The sequence below is a fragment of the Ostrinia nubilalis genome, chromosome 1, assembly GCF_963855985.1.
Source record: "Ostrinia nubilalis chromosome 1, ilOstNubi1.1, whole genome shotgun sequence".
In the NCBI taxonomy this organism is placed as follows: domain Eukaryota; kingdom Metazoa; phylum Arthropoda; class Insecta; order Lepidoptera; family Crambidae; genus Ostrinia; species Ostrinia nubilalis.
Window position 1 is genome coordinate 17,941,216 of NC_087088.1, and position 20,338 is coordinate 17,961,553.

General features: G+C 36.4%; 1 protein-coding gene across 1 annotated transcript in view; it reads right to left on the reverse strand.

The window, feature by feature from the left end:
* LOC135074559 (probable G-protein coupled receptor CG31760) overlaps window positions 1-20,338 on the reverse strand; it is a 77,275-nt gene that overhangs the window by 45,369 nt on the left and 11,568 nt on the right. The window contains exon 2 of the mRNA XM_063968890.1: window positions 11,561-11,684. Within this exon, the coding sequence (XP_063824960.1) occupies window positions 11,561-11,684 (124 nt within the window). The remainder of the gene's footprint in view (window positions 1-11,560; window positions 11,685-20,338) is intronic.

The following is a 20,338-nucleotide window of genomic DNA, read 5'->3' on the forward strand; positions in this document are numbered from 1 at the left end:
TCGGCCAAATCGAATCGGCGTAGTGTGCGCACTCCCATACATGCCCATACTGATCAACTGCCCGACTAAACTATCGGCCGACGAAAAATCAACGGTGTGCGCCTACTCTAACGTAGCAAAACGTGTGTAGGATCATCTGGGCCTCAAGTACCTTTTTAAGTTAAGATGCAGAGGTGATAATAGCAGTCTAAGGCTGAGTTGCACCACCTACTTAACTTTTACCGTAACCTTAAGCCAGACAACCAACTTTTTGTCGGCCGATAGTTTAGTCGGGCAGTTAATCAGTATGGGCATGTATGGAAGTGCGCACACTACACCGATTTGATTTTCATAAAAATTAAAATCGGGCCCAACTATCGGCCGACTAAAAGTCGGTGGTTGGCGCCTAGGCTAACGATAACCGGTGTTTTTTTGTATGGACTTTGACAGTTTTTTAACGTTTTTCAAAGTTAAAGTAAGATGGTGCAACCCAGCTTTAGCTTATAATATTACGGTAGACTGATCAAAATTCAATCCGAAATGAGAGACAATGGCGTTAGCGGCTGTGTGCCAAATCCTGAATAAAATCAGTTAAATTGTAATTAGTACTATGAGCTAATAAAATTAACTCAAACATTCTAAACAGGATTCTACTGCATTTAGCTAAATAGGTACTTAGCCGTTAGAAATCGTGTTTCTCCCAAATAGTATTACCGCTCGTACATTTACTATGCAACCGTTATCGTAAAATTACAGGATATTTGCGGCAAAGAGCCACGAAATGCTTGTTATTGAGCCGTTTTGGTTGCCGAAAGGCATAGTCTATAAACGCTTTGGTTTAATTACTAGTTACCGATATATGTGTACCAATAAAGAGCTTACTCTCTTCTCACTTACTTACTTCTCAGCACTTGCCAAGTGTTTGTCTCGAAGCTGGCAGTGCAAAAACTAATGAGACATCCCAACTAATATTATAAATGCGAAAGTAACTCTGTCTGTCTGTCTGTCTGTTACGCTTTCCCGCTTAAACCTCGCAATCGATTTCGATGAAATTTGGCAGGGACATAGTTTGAGTCCCGGGAATGGACATAGGATAGTTTTTATCCCGGTTTTTGAAACAGGGACGCGCGCGATAAAGTTTTTCTGTGACAGACAAAATTCCACGCGGGCGAAGCCGCGGGCAGAAAGCTAGTGTCCTATAAATCAGATCCTTACAGCATTGACGATTTGTAAGAAATAATTTAATAAGACAAAACAAATAAAGATATTTTTGATTTAATTTTGTTAACTGAATCAAATGGAACGTGGTGTTTGAGCCCAATGAAAGTAATTTTCTCTTTTCTTCAATAGAAAATGGACACAATAGAAAAAAATATATCAAAATCTATTTACCGATGTTGTACAATAATGGATCGTACTCACGGCAATCCTGCATATCAGACTGGATCCCGCAAAACTGAACTGTCAAGTGAACACATATTAATTTATGTGTTTGAAATTCGAATCACAAATTCGAATGGATCGGTTTTTTGCGGGACACTGCAACTACTAGCCGGGATCCTGCTAAAAACAGTTCCTGCAAAAAACGGGATGTCTCCGTGGAAACAAGTTCTAGTAATATACTTATAGTCCAGTCAATGAATGCCTTAACGACGGTGTAGAGAGAAATCCGTGGAACACAATTTCTGACCTCGGGACTTTATTTAGCCTAGTTAGGTGGTGAACATAGCAAAAGTCCCCGCCCTAAGCTCTTGAGCCGGCGGGGAGAGGGGGGTTTAAAGGTACCACTTTTCGGCTTTTCGCTTGCATCCTAGTGACATGATTACTATGAACTAAAAAAAAGCTTATTCAATTTGCTACAGGTGAGACTGTCAAGTTTTTCTATATCTTGTATAGTTTTTGCGGCATCTGCTCTAGAAGGTCTGTAAAATTGGAAATTTTATTGTTGTCTTACATGTTCCTTTCAGGAGAAAATCGACTAAATCAACATTGAGCAAACACTATAGACATGCGGGAGCATGTTAAGCCTAGTTCCATGGAGGGGACTGCACCGTGCGTATATTTAGACGAACCAATTATTACACAAATTAATGTAAAAAGAGTCGATATCTCACCCAGTCACTGACGGGGTAGATAATATTTTGAGCACGGCTGACGCGTAATGTTCGGCTTGAAATATAACTTATTGTCGACAATCTTATTAGGTACTTATAAGAATCAGATCTTGGGCATTATCTTAATAGGATTTAACGTATGCCTTGAGATTTGCTTGTGATCTTGAAGGTGACGTAACCATATACGATTTCAGGTTTATGCGTTAAGTACTTAATATGTAACTTTTTTCAAAATGTAACAAGTTTCGTTATTAGCATTAGTGTTAGCATTTAGAGATGACTATCAAACTAACTAAAAGAGCAGTTGTGGGTTCCATTCCCGCCTTAGTCAATTTAATTTTTTTTAAGTCTAATTTAGTTTCGTTAATATCTAGGTATCTATATTTTTTAGTATCAAAAAATGCGACGGTTGTATAGTCTTGTCTTGATGTTATTTAGTGTCTCGGGAGTGCTTTTAGTAATGTTCTAAGTCTAGTCATATTATATAGAGGAAAGATTTTATTGTTTATTTGTTTGTATTGAATAGACTCCGAAAATATTAGACCGATTTGAAAAAATCCTTCGCCTTTATAATCCTATATTATTTTTGACTAGCGGCCGCCCGCGACTTCGTACGCGTGGATCCCGTTTTACCCCCTTCATCTATCTTACGCGGTTTAGATTTTTTCATACAAATGTTTTTCCCGCTAACTCCCGTTCCCGTGGGAATTTTGCAATACCCTGTTGTAACCAAGCTTTGAGTTTACTAAGGTAACTGCATGCCAAATTTCAAGCGTCTAACTTAAGCGGTTTAGATTTTTCATACAAATGTTTTTTCCCGCTAACTCCCGTTCCCGTGGGAATTTTGCAATATCCTGTTGCAACTAAGCTTTAAGTTTACTAAGGTACCTGCATGCCAAATTACAAGCGTCTAACTTAAGCAGTTTAGATTTTTCATACAAAAGGATTTTCCCACAAATTCCCGTGCCCGTGGGAATTCCTAAGTATCCTATAACCTGCCCAGGAGTACGAAGAATAATTGTACCAAGTTTCGTTAAAATCCGTCAAGTAGTTTTTATAAGGAACATACAGACAGACAGACAGACAGACAGACAAAAATTTTACTGATTGCATTTTTGGCATCAGTATCGATCACTAATCACCCCCTGATAGTTATTTTGAAAATATATTTCATGTACAGAATTGACCTATCTACAGATTTATTATAAGTATAGATGAACATAGGCGGTACGAAGCTCGCCGAGTCAGCTAGTAATAAATAACTAACTCGACTCTCGCTAGCATCACCTTATTTTGATTCTGTACAAATATTTTAGCATAAGATCCCTCATAACACCCTCTTCGGCGAGAGCTATCAATAACCTACGACTCCGAATGTGTGGTGATACAAATACCCTCGGAAATATGCATTCTTCTCACGTCCTTGCCTCCGCGTAGATAGTCCCTAGAAAATATAGTAAGACGATTTGGTAGACCGCGAAAAGGGGAGAGGCAAAGATTGATGGTGAGGTGGTTTTGCATAAGCTTTTGTATTTACTTATCTTGAGTAAAGATGTTGAAAAGTGTACCATTGGAAAACTTGTCAAAAGTGGAGTGAATGGATAAGTAGAGACCACAACTTGGCAAATATTTATTTATTATCTTTATTAGGAAAAAATACAGCTTATATTATGATACAAGTAGCATAAAAATAATAAGTTTTGCCTTTGAGTTTTCACTGATAATTTAAAATTGAAAAGACAGATTCACAATACTTACAGCTAACTTAAACAATATTATTATAGTGTAGGTAAACTCCTCCTGCTCGATGGACTGATGACGTCAAGAAAATACGAGTAGCTGGCAGTAGAAAAACCAGCCAAGTGCGAGTCGGACTCGCGCACCGAGGGTTCCGTACGTATTTATGAAATTAAAATTATTATTTTTTATTTAAGTTATTAGTATGAAAGATTACGCGGTAATAAGCGGTTTACGATTTACGAGGTATTAAAAAAAACTACTTGCTAGATCTCGTTCAAAACAATTTTCGTTGGTAGTTTTTATAGTAATGTCATCATATGTTTTTTTTTAGATTTTTCATTTTCTTATTTTAGAAGTTAGAGGGGGGGGGGGGGGGACCAAGTTTTTTCCACTTTGGAAGCGTCTGTCACGCAAACTATTCGGTTTAGAAAAAAAATATTTTAGAAACCTCGATATCATTTTTGAAGACCTATCCATAGATACCCCACACGTATGTGTTTGATGAAAAAAATTTTTTTGAGTTTCAGTTCTAAGTATGGGGAGCCCCCAATATTTATTATTATTTTTTTATTTTTGCATCAAAATCTTAATGCGGTTCACAGAATACATCTACTTACCAAGTTTCAACAGTATATCTCTTATAGTTTCGGAAAAAAATGGCTGTGACATACGGACGGACAGACGGACGGACGGACGGACAGACAGACAGACATGACGAATCTATAAGGGTTCCGTTTTTTGCCATTTGGCTACGGAACCCTAAAAATGAAAAAGCGGAAGGAGAGAGTCTCGTTTGGAGTCCAGCTGTGATAATATTCACAAAATAAAAGCGGAAAATCTTGCAGTGGACATGGTAAAGTATGACGTCATGATCAGTGAACAACAATTATTTACAACACCCCCCTTGACAACAGCAAACTAGAAATCGGAATCGGAACAAGCATCTCGTTCCACACCGGATTTGATTATACACGCGGATACACCGAAAACGGGCGTCCGACTTTTAGCAGATGTTTTAATCTCCACCATGCCTTAACTACACTTAGGCTGAGTTGCACCACCTAACTTTGACCGTAACTATAACGATAACCGGTGTTTTTTGTATAGAGTTTGACAGATTTTTGAAGTTTGTCAAAGTTAAAATAAGAAAAGTCAAGTTATCGTTAAAATTAGGTGGTGCAACTCAGCCTGAGTTGTGATAGGTAAATAGAGTCAGAGATAATTATCTGGTTTTTAAGAAAACAGAGACAAAACTAATTTAGGAGATACAGCAAATGAGTGAAGTAAATGCTTCTTACGATAGGTAGCATTATCACGCAACTGTGAACCGACAAATTTGAGCCATAGTAAGACGTCCGATATTCTTTGGATGTATCGGTTTGTAGCCTTTGATGTGGGGCCGTGAAACTTACGGAATACCTACTAGCATTTTATCAAAGTACTAAAGTATATTTAATATTGACGGGAACAGTGCCGAAATATCGGAGGCTCGTAAACAAGATACATAAAATATTGTAGCAATTCCGTCAGTAAAATTATTCTGTTATCATGAAAGTTTAAAACAATAGAAATTACTAGGTACTCGTATATAATAGATTTCTAAAATAAAACAACTCTGACAGTTGACACACTCACAGAATAAATATTTGTATTATTACTTTTGATATTTTTATTGGTTTTATTAGTGTACCTACTTACCTGCAACAATTTTTCCCTACTGTTTTGATAACAATGTGGGAGATAGAGATAGTACGCAAAACTGACGGCCGATGGGGCAGCAAGGAGAACCTTGCTGCCCCACTCCAGAAGGAGTGGAGGCTACGTACCGGAAAACGCAGCGTGGGACGTCCGTGTAGGTACAAGGTGGACCGACGACCTGATAAAGGTAGTAGGAAGGCGCTGGATGCAGGCCGCTACCAACCGTGCGATGTGGAAGTCATTGGGGGAGGCATATGTTCAGCAGTGGACGTCCTGTGGCTGAAATGATGATGATGATGACGAGGGAGATGACCGGGGTAGATGGGATCGTACCCTACACAAATTAACTAAATACCAAATTACCAGAAATAAACTTATTTGCCATTAAATTACATATTGATTGAACGTTAAATTATAGTAATACTATTCACATTGTGCTACATTACCATATTAACAACAACGCAATAAACTCTGGCCATAACGCTATGTCAGGACACTCGAAACGGACAAGGAAACCCATAATGTCAGTTTATTGATGTTTGTATTCTAGGAATGTTATGGATGTGAAGTTTCGGTTATGGATACGGTTAAGGGTATTAAAATAATATTATACTTGTTTTGGTTACGGTTACGGATATGAAATCATTTCGGATTATCCGAAAGATTCGGATAATTTCGGTCACGGATATTAGAATTTTCAAAATGTAAAATTCAAATAGCAAGACGCTACGCGAGTCGCGACTCACATAGCTACTTTATGTAAGTACTATGACGGCATCTATGATAAAGGTAAAACAGGAGGGATATCAGATGGTGCCAGGAAAAGCCAGACAAGTAACAAATATTAAAAAATATTAAGATTTAGGCTCCGCCTATGTCCGAAACTATCCGAAAATTTTGAATTGGTTTCGGTTACGGTTACGGATATTTTTTTATTTCGGATATCCGATAGTTTCGCTTACGGTTACGGATATCCATAACATCCTTGGTATTGACTTAGTAATGGGGGGAACGGTAGAGTTGGTGGTGTCGATAGTATTGACAAAACTACGTATACCCGATCGAGGTGTAGTGATTATGGTTGAACTCTATCGATGTAGAGTTCTTTAAGATTTTTTTAAGTAAGCGTTTTTATTCTTCATTTAATCATGGAACTTTTTATTATGATTCTTTCTATTGTTTTATTGAATGGGATAAGAAATATTGATAAAAAAGTATTACTTACAGTGATATTGAATCAGCTTGAAACACGACAACATTTTGTTTGAATTAAATTCAAAATCAGAATCTTCCATGTCTTTATTATGAAATATATAACCTCAGCAGGATCATACCCATAATAATAAGCAGTTTGGAAACGACTGGTTTTCCACACTAGTCCGAGCTAGACAAAAAGCGGTTACATTTTTTTCTTTTATCATTCAATAACGTAAATGTATTTATTTGTCCTACAGAAAGGCAGTCCTACGGATGACAATTGAGTTATAATAATAAATATGCTATAGGATTTTGTCTATACCCCGCGCCGTCTACCCTAGCTGAGGGTGTTTACTGTTTATTTTACGAACGATTTTGCGTTTTAACCTAGGCTTGCGGTGTATCTAATAGGCAATACATATAATTGGGCCTTATTGATATGAAACATACTATATCTGTCACCTACGTATATTTAAAATTAGAAAGTCATTCCAGATATTAGTGTCTCCAGACTGACTTGTAGGTAGTCGTTACATTCATAGTTCGGAATAATACCTTCAGTACCTAAGCTTTATCTATAAAATTGGGCTTACTTATTTGGAAAAAAAATACAATGAGGAAAATTATTTTTATTATCTGGTATTAAAAAATTAGGACGATTGTCCCCAAAACAAATAATAGTTATAGGTCTATTAGAACCCTCTGTTTAACTGTTAACAATTCCACTGTATTGATAACCAGAGTAAATGTTATAGCTATCAAGCTGTCCAAACTCCGAAACGACCTATCAAATTTTATATATCCACATAAAATTAAATTATACGGCCGTTCTCTGTAAATCAAAATGGCGGATAATTGAAACAGGCAGCAGAATAAACGACCAGTGTAAACAACTTGTAACTGCCAATGCTGTATTTATCGGTCACTCGAGCCCTGGTTTAAGTCCAATATTTGCAGTCGGATCGTTCTGGAATGTTTATTCTAAACTAGCTTCGATCCACGGCTTTCCGCCCCAATAGCCACATTTCCAATCGGGGTCATAATTGAGGCAACCCTGTTAATTACGTTATTTTATTAGCATGGCGTCGGGCAGATTATCTTTGGCTTGTTAATTCAGTAACAAAGAGGTAATACAAGAGCCCAAATTATTTTAAGAGTTATGAGAGTTGATAAAATACGATAAAATTCAGTCTAGTATGAATGACAACATATTGTATCTATACTACACAACTATCTGTATAAAGGCGACAAGTGTTTAGGACTTTCCTCATCTTTTCTCGTGAGAAAATGAAAAAAAAAATTAATGTGGGATATGCCTGACAATTTTCCATTTAAAACCTTAAAATTTTGTTCCGAAACAGGTAATGTATGATGCTAAGCTACTTAGCTTGAGTTTCCGTGGTCCATATAGAATATTACCGGAGTATCGTTTGCGTTTCTCATTCGCAAAGAACTTTGTCGAATATACATACAGGGTGTCCCGTAAAGAGCGTGCCAAACTTAAGGAGATGATAGACTAATAGATGAACATCATCTAAGTAAAAAAATGTTTTAGTAAAAGTATCATCATTTCAAAGATATGACTTTTGTTTTTTTTTAAATCCCTAATTTTGAGCCTATCTCTTGTTGCTCTGTGTATAAATGTGCAAATAATTTTCTAGATGATTATGAAAAAGAATAAAAGAAATATCTGCTCATTTATACATACAGCAACAAAAGAAAGGCTCAAAATTGAAGATTAAAAAAAATATGAAAAATATCGTATTGAAAATGACGATACTTTAAAAAAAATATAGATTGCTATCTATTAGTCTATTCCCACCTCTTGTTCCCACCACTGCAACTCCTGTGTAGCCAGGATCTACAGCTTGAACGCCATAAAAACCCAACCAATGAAGGTCAAGTTTGTCTCGGAGGAAAGTTAAACTGTCATTGGACCCGCAACGAAATTAATCAGAAGAACATAGGAGGAGTTCGAAATTACGGTGATCTATTTAATCTATCATCTCTTTAAGTTTGGCACGCTCTTCACGGCACACCTTGTATGAATATCGTGGCTTAAAACAAGCCACGTGAAAAAGCCTTTCCCGCACATCTCGAGGCCCCACATAACGCCACTCGGGTGTTTTCCCAAGCGCACGCTATGGGCTCACAAATTCCGCTGTTTTCTCTCCGGATTTTATTAGAACCATTTCGGATCTTCGCTTATTCGTTCAGGATTTTGGACTTTGCTCAACTGTTACTATCAAAGGGGTATGGAAATTGGCTCGCTCGAAATGAATTTGGAAGTGCCATGATTATTGCCCGATTGTTCCGATGCAGCCGATTGTTTTGGCAATCGACTGGAAAATGAGAAAACTGTAGGTGGGTCTAATGTAGAATGTACGATTGTTCTAGTGTTTTTGTTTTAGGCCCAGAACAGACGGTGAAACGCAACTGCAACGAAACTGCAACTTTCTGATGATTCTGATGAATGAAACTGAAACTGAAAGTTTCAAACTGGTCGCGTCATGTGCGGTCTCTCAACGGACGCTATGGCAGAAACTTAGATGCAACTCATAAGTAACTAGCAGTTGCAGTTTCGTTGCAGTTGCGTTTCACCGTCTGTTCTGGGCCTAAGAGTAAAAATCCTTTTTAGGTTTTCATAAGCGTCAAGGAAATAATAGAAAGACATTGCCTGTCTTAGGCTGAGTTGCACCATCTTACTTTAACTTTGACAAACGTCAAAAGTCTGTTAAACTCCACATAAAAAGCACCGGTTATTGTTACGGTTAAAAAATAAGTTGGTGCAACTCATCCTTAGTGATATTAGGTTCGCCATTTTGTACGTGCAAATGGTTTCAAATTATTTTAATCTGAGAAAATAATCTTGAATGTTTTTGAAGTTGTAACGCTAGAGCAAAATTAATACAGACCATTTCTGTTCATAACAATACGGTAACAATTACCGTATTACCGCAAAATTCTAACCTATCCCATTCATCAAATTTCATACGAATGACAACACGTGTTATACGTCATCCATGACACAATATTAATGATTAAAGCTGGGAAGATCAGCTTGTCACGTGATTATTTAATGAGTTGTAATGTAATGAATGATACATTACCCGGGGTCCGCAAATTGGAGAGATTGTGTGTCATGCAGTTAGCATGACAATAGCTTGGCGGCAATTGTTTTAGGTGTTAATCACATTTAGAAAGCTCAACAGTATATTGGTTAACTGTAGTTCACTTTGTGGATTAGGCACATTGATAAGAGTGATTGATTCCCAGAATAGTCAGTAATATCCCCAAACATTCATATCAACTGTGTTTCAATTTGCAGGATTATTAGTTTTTAGTTTGAGGTAACTATTATTATTTGAGTATTAGGTATTATAATTTTGTAGTTTAACAAAAACAACAAGCTCTACAAGAAAATTATTAACAAGTTATTTACGTCACCTACTTTATTTTGTTAAACCGGTCTTGTGAAACTTTCAGCTTATTTTTTAATCTCTAACCCTATTTTTTACCTTCAGCTAGTAAAACACAGTAACAAAGTGAAACCGATGAACGCGAATTCCAACCTTTCATAAAACAGTAAAAAAAGTTCCGGCACCAAATAACGTTTGATCCACAAATTGTCGTAATCAAATTTCAATACCCGCAATTCGGTCAGCAAAAACCAGACAAAGCAAACGTTCCCCCACCGTGACGTAACAGTGTTTGTTATTTGTTACATTCCCGCAAACGTTACCATATCGAGGTAACATTTGCGCAAGTGGGAAAGTGGGAAATACATTGACAAATGTGCCCGAAGGCGATATATTGCGAAAGGTATCGGTTGCACCCGCAAGCACGGAAACCATTTGTCCACATCATTGCTTGTCACTTCCGCACCACTACAGTAAATAAATCAGCTTGTCTCGCCTGTAAGAGCTTTGACTGAGAATACCTACCTTTCCGATGGAATGCTCCAAATACTGTTGCGTAGACTAGCTAGACACACTAGGGTATAATGAAATGTCACTCAAAATTCGATTCGGTCTCAAGCAAAGATTCAAGCCTTTGATTTCTATGAAAATTCCTATGATCGCACATGTAGGTGTATAATTTGTGGTAAAAAAGCATCGATTAAAAGTCCTACATAATAACCAGTGTGTATAAATTCAAGTCCATCGTGTGTAGGTACTTTTAAACTGCAAAATTCCTTATACACTTTTATTGGCAGCGTTACGAATCAACACATAGAAACAGTTTTGATTAAACATCTTTTTCAGTACCACCTTTTTTAGAAGCCAGGCGTTGAAAATAAAGCAATAAGTAAAAAGAAAACTTCGTTTCCGATTGAAAAGAGATATAAGTTATTCGAACTGCTCTACATTTCTTTTTTACTATTGTTTTAGAGTTTAAAACAATCCTATTGAACGAACATATTAAAATGTATGGCTTTTACCGCTCTAATAATTTTTATGCGCTGAGTTTATCAACAATAATGTTGAGTTAATAGGTTCTCATAGAAATCACATCTTGGTAAACGTAGTGTTGGACGCCCATCTTTGCCCGATGAACCGACGGCCTCAAGATAAGATAAGCCAGCAGCAGCTAGATAAATAACCCTCCTTCTGACGCAGTCGGGTAAAACGTGTTTTTTCCATGGGGAAGCTTCACGTACCTACAGCAGTGGACTACCATTGGCTGAAATAGTGATGGACGTCCACATGCATGATGGACCAATGATCTCAAGGATGGCAGTTGGATGCGAAAATAGGGAGATGTTTTTTTGGGTCGATTCTTGGTAGTTTTCTTACTATTGCCTGAAATGATATGAATGAAGGTAGACCTACCTCAGTGGTCTTCTTCTTGCATTTGTCGGTGCCGGCGAAGATGTTCAGCTGGGTGGAGCCGACCTTCAGCGGACACTGGTCGATGTCCACCCTCCGCAGATCAATGTCGATACCGCTCGTTCCTCTGAAACGAAATACGTTATTAGATATTTGGCATTAAAGGTCGCATAACTAAGTCAGTGCTTGAGATATGGGAACGGTGCGGGAGGGGTGACATTGACATATTATTATTATGACGTGACAGAGGGTACAAGTTGTAAAGCACATCTGAAGTCTCGTTGATATTTGACGTTTAAAACACCCACCCGTGACGCTTCCATACATCAGGCATTGTCTAAGTTAAGCGCTAAGCTAGACTTTAGGTATAATTTTATTATTTTCTTCAGATTGCTTCGAAACCAATCTTTAACACATAGTGATTTCGGCAAGGTTCTTTTGGCGAAGGTTGTTTTAATACTATTTGATATTCTACCGGAGTAGGGTGTTTTGATATACATTCGGGGCTCGAAATAATTACTTCGTTAGCCTGAAATCTCCCTCAAGACACCATGATTTGAAAATCACATTTTTGGTCTCCCAAAAACCAATACCATACAAATAACCTCCTAGTTATAACGTATTTGCATGCATCGGCATATTTTTCGGCATCTATTAAATGCTGTGTCACTCAAAATGGTTTCTTTTGTAAAAAATCCTACACGATACAGGAAAATCATTATAAGGAAACCCACACACTGGTGTGGAAAAGGGAAATGACAAATTGGCTACCCAAGTCAATAAAGTTGTCGTGAAAGATATATATGTGTGTGTTTATCGAATCACTTATCGATCACAACGAATGCTATGAGGCAAACGACTATGAACATATATATTTTACGGCTGGTGTAAAATTTTACGTTTTCATAGCTGGAGCTATAACCTCATTTATGTCTGAACTGTTACGGTTCTCCGAGGTCCAGTGGTTTCAATTTTCAATTTTCTTGCATCGGAGATTCTGGGTTCGATTCTCATTGGGATGAGCATCTAATTAAAACAGAGGTTATACAGTGTGAGTCACGTTAAAGTGTACATATGAAAATAGATGAAACTAGACCTGTTTTTATCGACAAAAAAGAGGTCAAAAAATTTTTGAGATTTTTTTAAATTTTTTATAGAATTTTTTTTCTTCCAATTACTTATTGTAAAGAAAACGTAATAACTTTTAAACTAAGCGGTAGATCCTGATAAAATAAAAACAGTAATAATGCTAAATAACAGGAAATACTAAAAAAAAACATAAAATACACAAAAAACCGGCCAAGTGCGAGTCGGACTCGCGCACCGAGGGTTCCGTACAAACCTGCAAGGTTTACAAAGTTCGTTCATTACGACAATCGAGTCATAACTATTGTATTTTTATTGCAAAATGAAATGCATAACATTACAATGGGGAAAGATGGAGGAGCATAAATTTAAGACAAAGATCTCTTTATCGTTTAAGTAATCCTTTATTTTATAGTATTTGATATGAATTTCAACTTGATAGCTCTACGCGTTCATGAGGAAAAAAGTAATAAGTTTATATTTATTAAAAAATATATATTTTGTAATGTAACTAAAAATTTAAGGTTTTCGGAATTTTTCCTTTATGTGTGCTATAAAACGTTGCTTCATGCCAAATTTCAAGATTCTAGGTCGACTGGAAGTACCCTTTAGGTTTTGATTCCCTTGCGAGTACTTGCGAGTTTCAAAATATGCAGCTTAAATTGCTGTTTCTTTTGATTGCGTTGACATAGAAGTTTGATCTTGTTACAGCTTAAAGGTATTATAGACCTGAGTATTTGGTATGAATTTCAATTTAATACCTCTACGCGTTTATGAGGAAATGGGTAGTAAGTTTAAAATTATTAAAAAAATATATATTATGTGATGTAACTAAAAATTTATGGTTTTCGTAATTTTTCCTTTATCTATGCTATAAGACGTTGCTTCGTACCAAATTTCAAGATTCTGAGTTCACGGGAAGCACCCTGTAGGTTTTGATTCCCTTGCAAGTGTCGAAAATTTGCGGCATAAACGGCTGTATCTTTTGATTGCGTTGGCTTAGAAGTTTGATTTTTTCACAGCTTCAAGGGACAGTAGACCTGAGTAATTGATATAAATTTCAGCTTCATACCTCCACGCGTTCCTGAGAAAAAGGGTCTTGACAGACGGACGGACAGACGGACAACAAAGTGATCCTATAAGGGTTCCGTTTTTTCCTTTTGAGGTACGGAACCCTAAAAAGGCCAACAAATAATAAAAAAATGATACTTTTTGAAAAAAATCTTTATGAAAAAAGGCTTAGTTCAAACGATCATAGCAAATGTTGTGATAGGGATAGAGACATGCGATTTTTGGTTTTACAAAGATAATACGATATAAAACAATAAAAAGTAATAAAAACCACCGGTTATAGGGGCATTTTTTGGAGAAATTTATCAAATAACCAAAAAAACAGCAATTTTTAAGCAGTTTTTTTTCAAAAAGTATCATTTTTAGGGTTCCGTACCTCATAAGGAAAAAACGGAACCCTTATAGGATCACTTTGTTGTCCGTCCGTCCGTCTGTCAAGACCCTTTATCTCAAGAACGCGTGAACGTATCAAGCTGAAATTCACATGAAATACTCAGGTCTATTGTCCCTTTAAGCTGTGAAAATATCAAACTTCTAAGCCAAGCCAATCAAAAGATACAGCCGATTATGTCGATATTTTCAACAAATTTTCGACACTCGCAAAGGAATCAAAACCTACAGGATACTTCCCGTGAACTCAGAATCTTGAAATTTGGCATAAAGCATTGTCATATAATGCAAATATAGGAAAAATTGCGAAAATTTCATTTTTTTAGTTATATAATATAATAAAAATATTTTAATAAAATGAAACTTACTACCTTATTTCTCACGAACGAATAAAGGTATCAAATTGAAATTTATACCAAATACCTAGATCTATTGTCCCTTTAAGAAGTAAAAAAATCAAACTTCTAAGTTAACGCGATCAAAAGATACAGCAGTTTATACCGACACCTTAGACGAATTTCCGTCACACGCTAGGGAATCAAAACCTACAAGGTACTTCCTGTGAACTCAGAATCTTGAAATTCGGCACGAAGCAACGTTATATAGTACAGATAAAGAAAAAATTGCGAAAATGATAAATTTGAAGTTATATAAAATTTTAAATATTATTTTTGCTTACATGACATAAAATATTTTTTTAATAATTATAAACTTACTACATACCCTTTTTCACATGAACGCGTAGAGATATTAAAGTTGAAATTCATATCAAACACTTCTTAAATCTAATTGCCTCTAAACTGTGAGAAATTCTAAATCAACGCAAAAATTCAAAACCTACCTATAATGCAAATATAGGAAAAATAAATAAATAAAAAATAATCATACCGCATATTTTGAAATTCGCCACTACTCGCAACGGAATCAAGTAAGTAATTTGATTTAATACGTCATAAATTGTAAACCGCTACGTTTGTACGGCGGAACCCTCGGTGTGCGAGCCCGACTCGCACTTGGCCGGTTTTTTATTATTTGTTGGCCTTTTTTGTGTATTTTATGATTTTTTTTAGTATTTCCTGTTATTTAGCATTATTACTGTTTTTATTTTATCAGGATCTACCGCTTAGTTTAAAAGTTATTACGTTTTCTTTACAATAAGTAATTGGAAGAAAAAAAATTCTATAAAAAATTAAAAAAAAATCTCAAAAAAATTTTGACCTCTTTTTTGTCGATAAAAACAGGTCTGGTTTCATCTATTTTCATATGTACACTTTAACGTGACTCACACTGTATAGTCTAAAATTATATTAGATAGATTAGATACTGCATGCTTGAGTAAAGCTACAGTGTGTGAAAAGAAATATGATTCCGTGGTTTAAACATTAATTAGGAGTTTTACGCCCGTATTCACAAACGATGCTTGCTTAAGTAGAGCAGCAAATCGAACGCACAGCGTTGAATTGAGCTCTGTGATTGTTTTGTGTGTAACCCTGTGCGTTTACACGCACTATGAGACCTCATAGTAATGTTTGTGAATACCGGCGTTAAATGATTAATCTTTGAGGATCATAAAGTCTAGTCGTTTAGAACTATAATTTCTACATTTCACATGACATAAAAACAAAACTAAGCACGTCCGTGTGTCAGTGCCCTAATTGTACTTGTAAGACAGCTCTATTAACCCCAATATCCGAGCCAAAATTCAAAGCCCGATCCTGTAATAACTCGAACCCAACCCTAGAGATGTGGAGCGTGTCTACTATACCTACTGTATAGCATAGTGGTAGGTATTCCAGAAACTAGGGCCTCTCCAATAGCGTTAGCGAACAGATCAGTTCTTCCCATGCTTATTAGACGCATACATAAGATCGATGGAACGCCTTCTGCTTACGCAAGTAAATCGTCTGTGACTCCCTAAAATAAGGATGTTGTGATGTCACTTGTCGATATCGGAATTTTTTTATTCCTTACAAATCAACACATTAGCTGTTCCGGCAGAGTAGTTGCAGTTAGAGGAAAAATTATATGAATACGAACGTCAAGCCTCCCCAACCCATCTGACCAACGTGGGGTTTGTTCGTTTCAGCCGAAAGACGTCCACTGCTGGACAAAGGCCTCCCCCAAGGATTTCCACGAAGACCGATCCTGCGCCGCTCGCATCCAGGCACCTCCCGCGACCTTGACCAGATCGTCGGTCCACCTAGTGGACTCCACTCAAGAACTTTCCTGCTCCAGCGGCCATCAGCTCTACGAGCAACGTGGGGTGTTTTGCCTAAATCTTCTCTTTTGCCTCTGGTAAATTGCAGGCTTGTCCTTTAGTCCTCTTGCATTGGAGTCTAAATGCTCCAAGGATTAATAAAATGACATTTTGTTGCAGTATTTATGAAATTAATGCGATTTTTGTTGAGTTAGAAAAAGTAACTAAAAAAATCGCGAGTTGTTTTCTGCAAAAAAGTCCATAATATTATCGACACCCATTCATCTAATTCTTACACGCACATCACTAACTTTCTTGTAGCCCCAAAACTGCCTCGGGAGATATACGCAAGAGGTCGCCGCCAGATTATGCAAATATCTCCATCACAATGGATAGCTGGCCTCTGCTATACTCCAGGGGCTTTAAATTCGGCCTCCCCCAATTATACTCAGTTTTAATTGTTGCTTACTTAATGTTAACACAGCGGTAATTATGATGGGGAATCAAAGGGCTGAGTTGGGAAAAAAGAAAGTCGAGCTCATTAGGCGGTTTTGTGCGGAAATGTTTGTCTGTTTAAAAACGCCTTTTTATGACTCATTTCTTGTTTAACACAAAAAAGTAGGCAGGTAGAGCTATAAGTACGCGAACTTAGAGCCAAAACGCACGCGTTGCGGCGGCGGTGCGGTGTCGGAGCGGTGTCGCTGCGTCGTTTTACATAGAAATATCTGTGGAAAGCACACGACGCCGCACCGCTCGTATGCTTTGGCTCTTCACGCGAGGATAAAAATATTCGATAAAATAAGTAATTCAGCAATCACTCCAATAAACTAACCTCAACTAGGAAACAACAACAGGGCTCTCTGAAAAGCCTATAAATACAAATTACTTCAAAGCTATCTAATTTTCAGTCAACCAACACCATAACCTGGACCTCCGTTAAAATTGCAGTTAAAGTAATTAATGATGACCAGGTGAAGTGCGATAATCCAAGATAATAATATGATGATAGTATATTTACTAGGGTGGTCCTTATTTTTCGACTTTTGAATTATCCCCGGGGCACTTTCTCATTCGATTATATACCTCTAAATATGAAATTAGCTTTTTTTGTTTTTTTTTTTGGTTAAGATTTAGAGGTCGCTACCAGCTGTCAAAATATTTACAAAAGCTTTGAAGATCTTAAATCATGGTTTCATAAATGTTTTATTTAAGTGTTTATATCACATTTTACGTGCAAATGAACATCGCATAGATAGAATAGACAATCGCTTCTTGTCCCCTTCTCCCCTCAACCCCTCTTCTATACCGACCATGGTACCGACGCGTCGAGATACTAACAAGTAAACTCTTATATCTTAAAAATAATTGATTCAAATAATGCACATTGTACATAATATCTTAGTTCATAGCAACAACAATAATTTTGTAATATTTTTATTTGGCTTTGGCTTTAAAAATAAATGAATCTAACAAATACAAATTTTGTGTTTTTACTTAAAATTCAAACCTTGGTAGCGACCCCTAAATGTCTTTTAAAAATTAAAAAAAAAATAATGAAAGACTTTCATATGGTATATATTCAAATTACGTGGTGCCCCGCAAAATATAAGAAAAAAATTTTTTTTCGTAGGAATAAGGACCACCCTAATATTTACATAAACTTAAAATTACTTAAAAACTAAAATTTAAAAATTGCTAATAATAAAAACTATTTACAAAATAATAAAGATTTCACCCCCAGCGCCGCAGTCAGGAATGGTGCCCAAAAGGCTGGCAGGATTGCCACGTTGAATGGCCAGGCTAATTCTCTGACCAAAATAGCTGCCAACCTTTTGATCGACGGTCATGATGATATTAAAATTTGTATCATTTGAAACAGTTTACTCTAATCAATCAGTATTTGCATAAGTCTGAGGACGCAGATGTACCGTATGTATATTTTTATTATTACACATCTAACATAGCTCTATCTACCTCCTGTCATTAGGCACACCCGCCTAACCTCTACACGTGCGCTCAAAACACTCTCTCTAGATTTATCTTTTTCATTTACCAAAAGCAATGTTTTCCACTGATTTATGACCGCGAAACAAAGGGCGCCATTGAATAACATGCTTTTGTTTTTGCGAATATTTGTTATGTTTACTAATAAAGGGGTGAAAATGTTTTTAACATCTGTTAACCAATTTTGTTTAGTCTTATTTGCATATAAAGTACTTTCAGCTGATAAGGCCCGTTATATCTTTTAAAAATATTGTTTAAAGGTTCGAAGCCGACTACACGCAGTTTCTATGTTTTTTGTTTTTCTATGAAATACCTTCAGATGACTTGTCTACTTGTGACTTGTAACTATTACACAGATACCAGTAGTATTGAGTATGTAGTGTATAGAAACCAGTAGTATTGAGGCGACACGTCGTCTGCTGATGCTGCATGGTCTCAGCTACGAAATCATCATTTTATTAAGTATAATTTCAGCCATAGGACCGTTCACTGCTGAACATTGGTCCAAAGTGTATGTAAACTCCAAAATATGTTAACTCCAAACTCTCAAATTCACCCATCAAGGTGAAAAATCACAAAAATCCCCGTAACAAGAAAAGATTCGTGTCTTTATTTTGAATGATGTGCATATTTTTGCTACCTCTGACAAATGTGGGCCGTGATAAGTGAATTTATTCAACAAGTATGCTGATGAGGCGTACCCGAAGCGGTTGTAAGACGTGTTCCGTACGATTTGTAGTGAGGAGTTAGGCCATTTTTCACCGGTAAGCGGATTGAATATTTATTTATGTATTTATTTAATCATTTTGCACATTTTACAGTACAGTGGCGGACTTTATGCCAGGTGGCATTCTCTGAAAACTACTATGTACCTATTTATTCATTGGAAGAACATAGAACTACTCGTTTCACAAAGTATCGGCACTTTTATAAAACAGTAAAATCATATCTACAAACTAAAGCTGAGTTGCACCATCTTACTTTAACTTTGACAAACGTTAAAAATCTCTCAAACTCCATACAAAAAGCACCGGTTATTATTATTGATACGGTTAAATAAGGTGGTGCAACGCAGACTTAATGTCTTCATTATTCGTAGTAGTGTGTTTACTTAATTAAACGATGTTAATAATAACAATAAATTAAATACTATCTACTTTGGTACAATGTATTTTGCTTTTTAAGTTGATTGTACTTATTGTTTAATTTTTTGGTACCAAATAAATGTTTTTTCTTTCTTTTCTTTCTTTCTTTTCTTTCTTTCTTTTCTTTCTTTCTTTTCTTTCTTTCTTTTCTTTCTTTCTTTTCTTTCTTTCTTTCTAATTTTAAGATTTTCCAAACATCCACATTAAACTTCATCATCATTTTCTAACTTAAAGAATGACGAAATGCTTGTTTTATAACTTTGGCTGCTATCAGCTTGAGACTCAAACAATTCTAAGAAGTCTTCAGTAAACATTTGTTTGCCAGAATATTTGAGTAGATATTTGAGTTAGTATTCAACAGAATAAAACAGTATAAAGTCAATAGCCTGTGCAGATTCAAATAATTATTCAGTGTCTTAAGAAATAAGGGGATGTAAGTTATTAAACACATAGTCAGTTCCGAATATTACTCAGTTTACATACTTACGATGAGATGATTTATTATCAGATTAATAGCTACAACTATATTTGTTAAGTAACAAAAGAGGAGACCGAGGAGAGTTGTAACAGAGGTGAGATGTCACATAGCCGATTTCTCGGCGCCTATTACAGTTAAGAGCTCTTTCAAATTAGACGTTTTGTTGGTTGTTGTGCGTATGCAAGTCCGCAATAACTGTTGGTACTTGTCAATTTTCATCATCATCATCATCATCATTTCAGCCATAGGACGTCCACTGCTGAACATAGGCCTCCCCCAATGACTTCCACATCGCACGGTTGGTAGCGGCCTGCATCCAGCGTCTTCCTGCTACCTAATTAATTTTATTCTAACGCAATTAAATTGCAATTTTCCGTGTGCGGTTTAAGTTGAAAGAGCCTTTAGCGAGC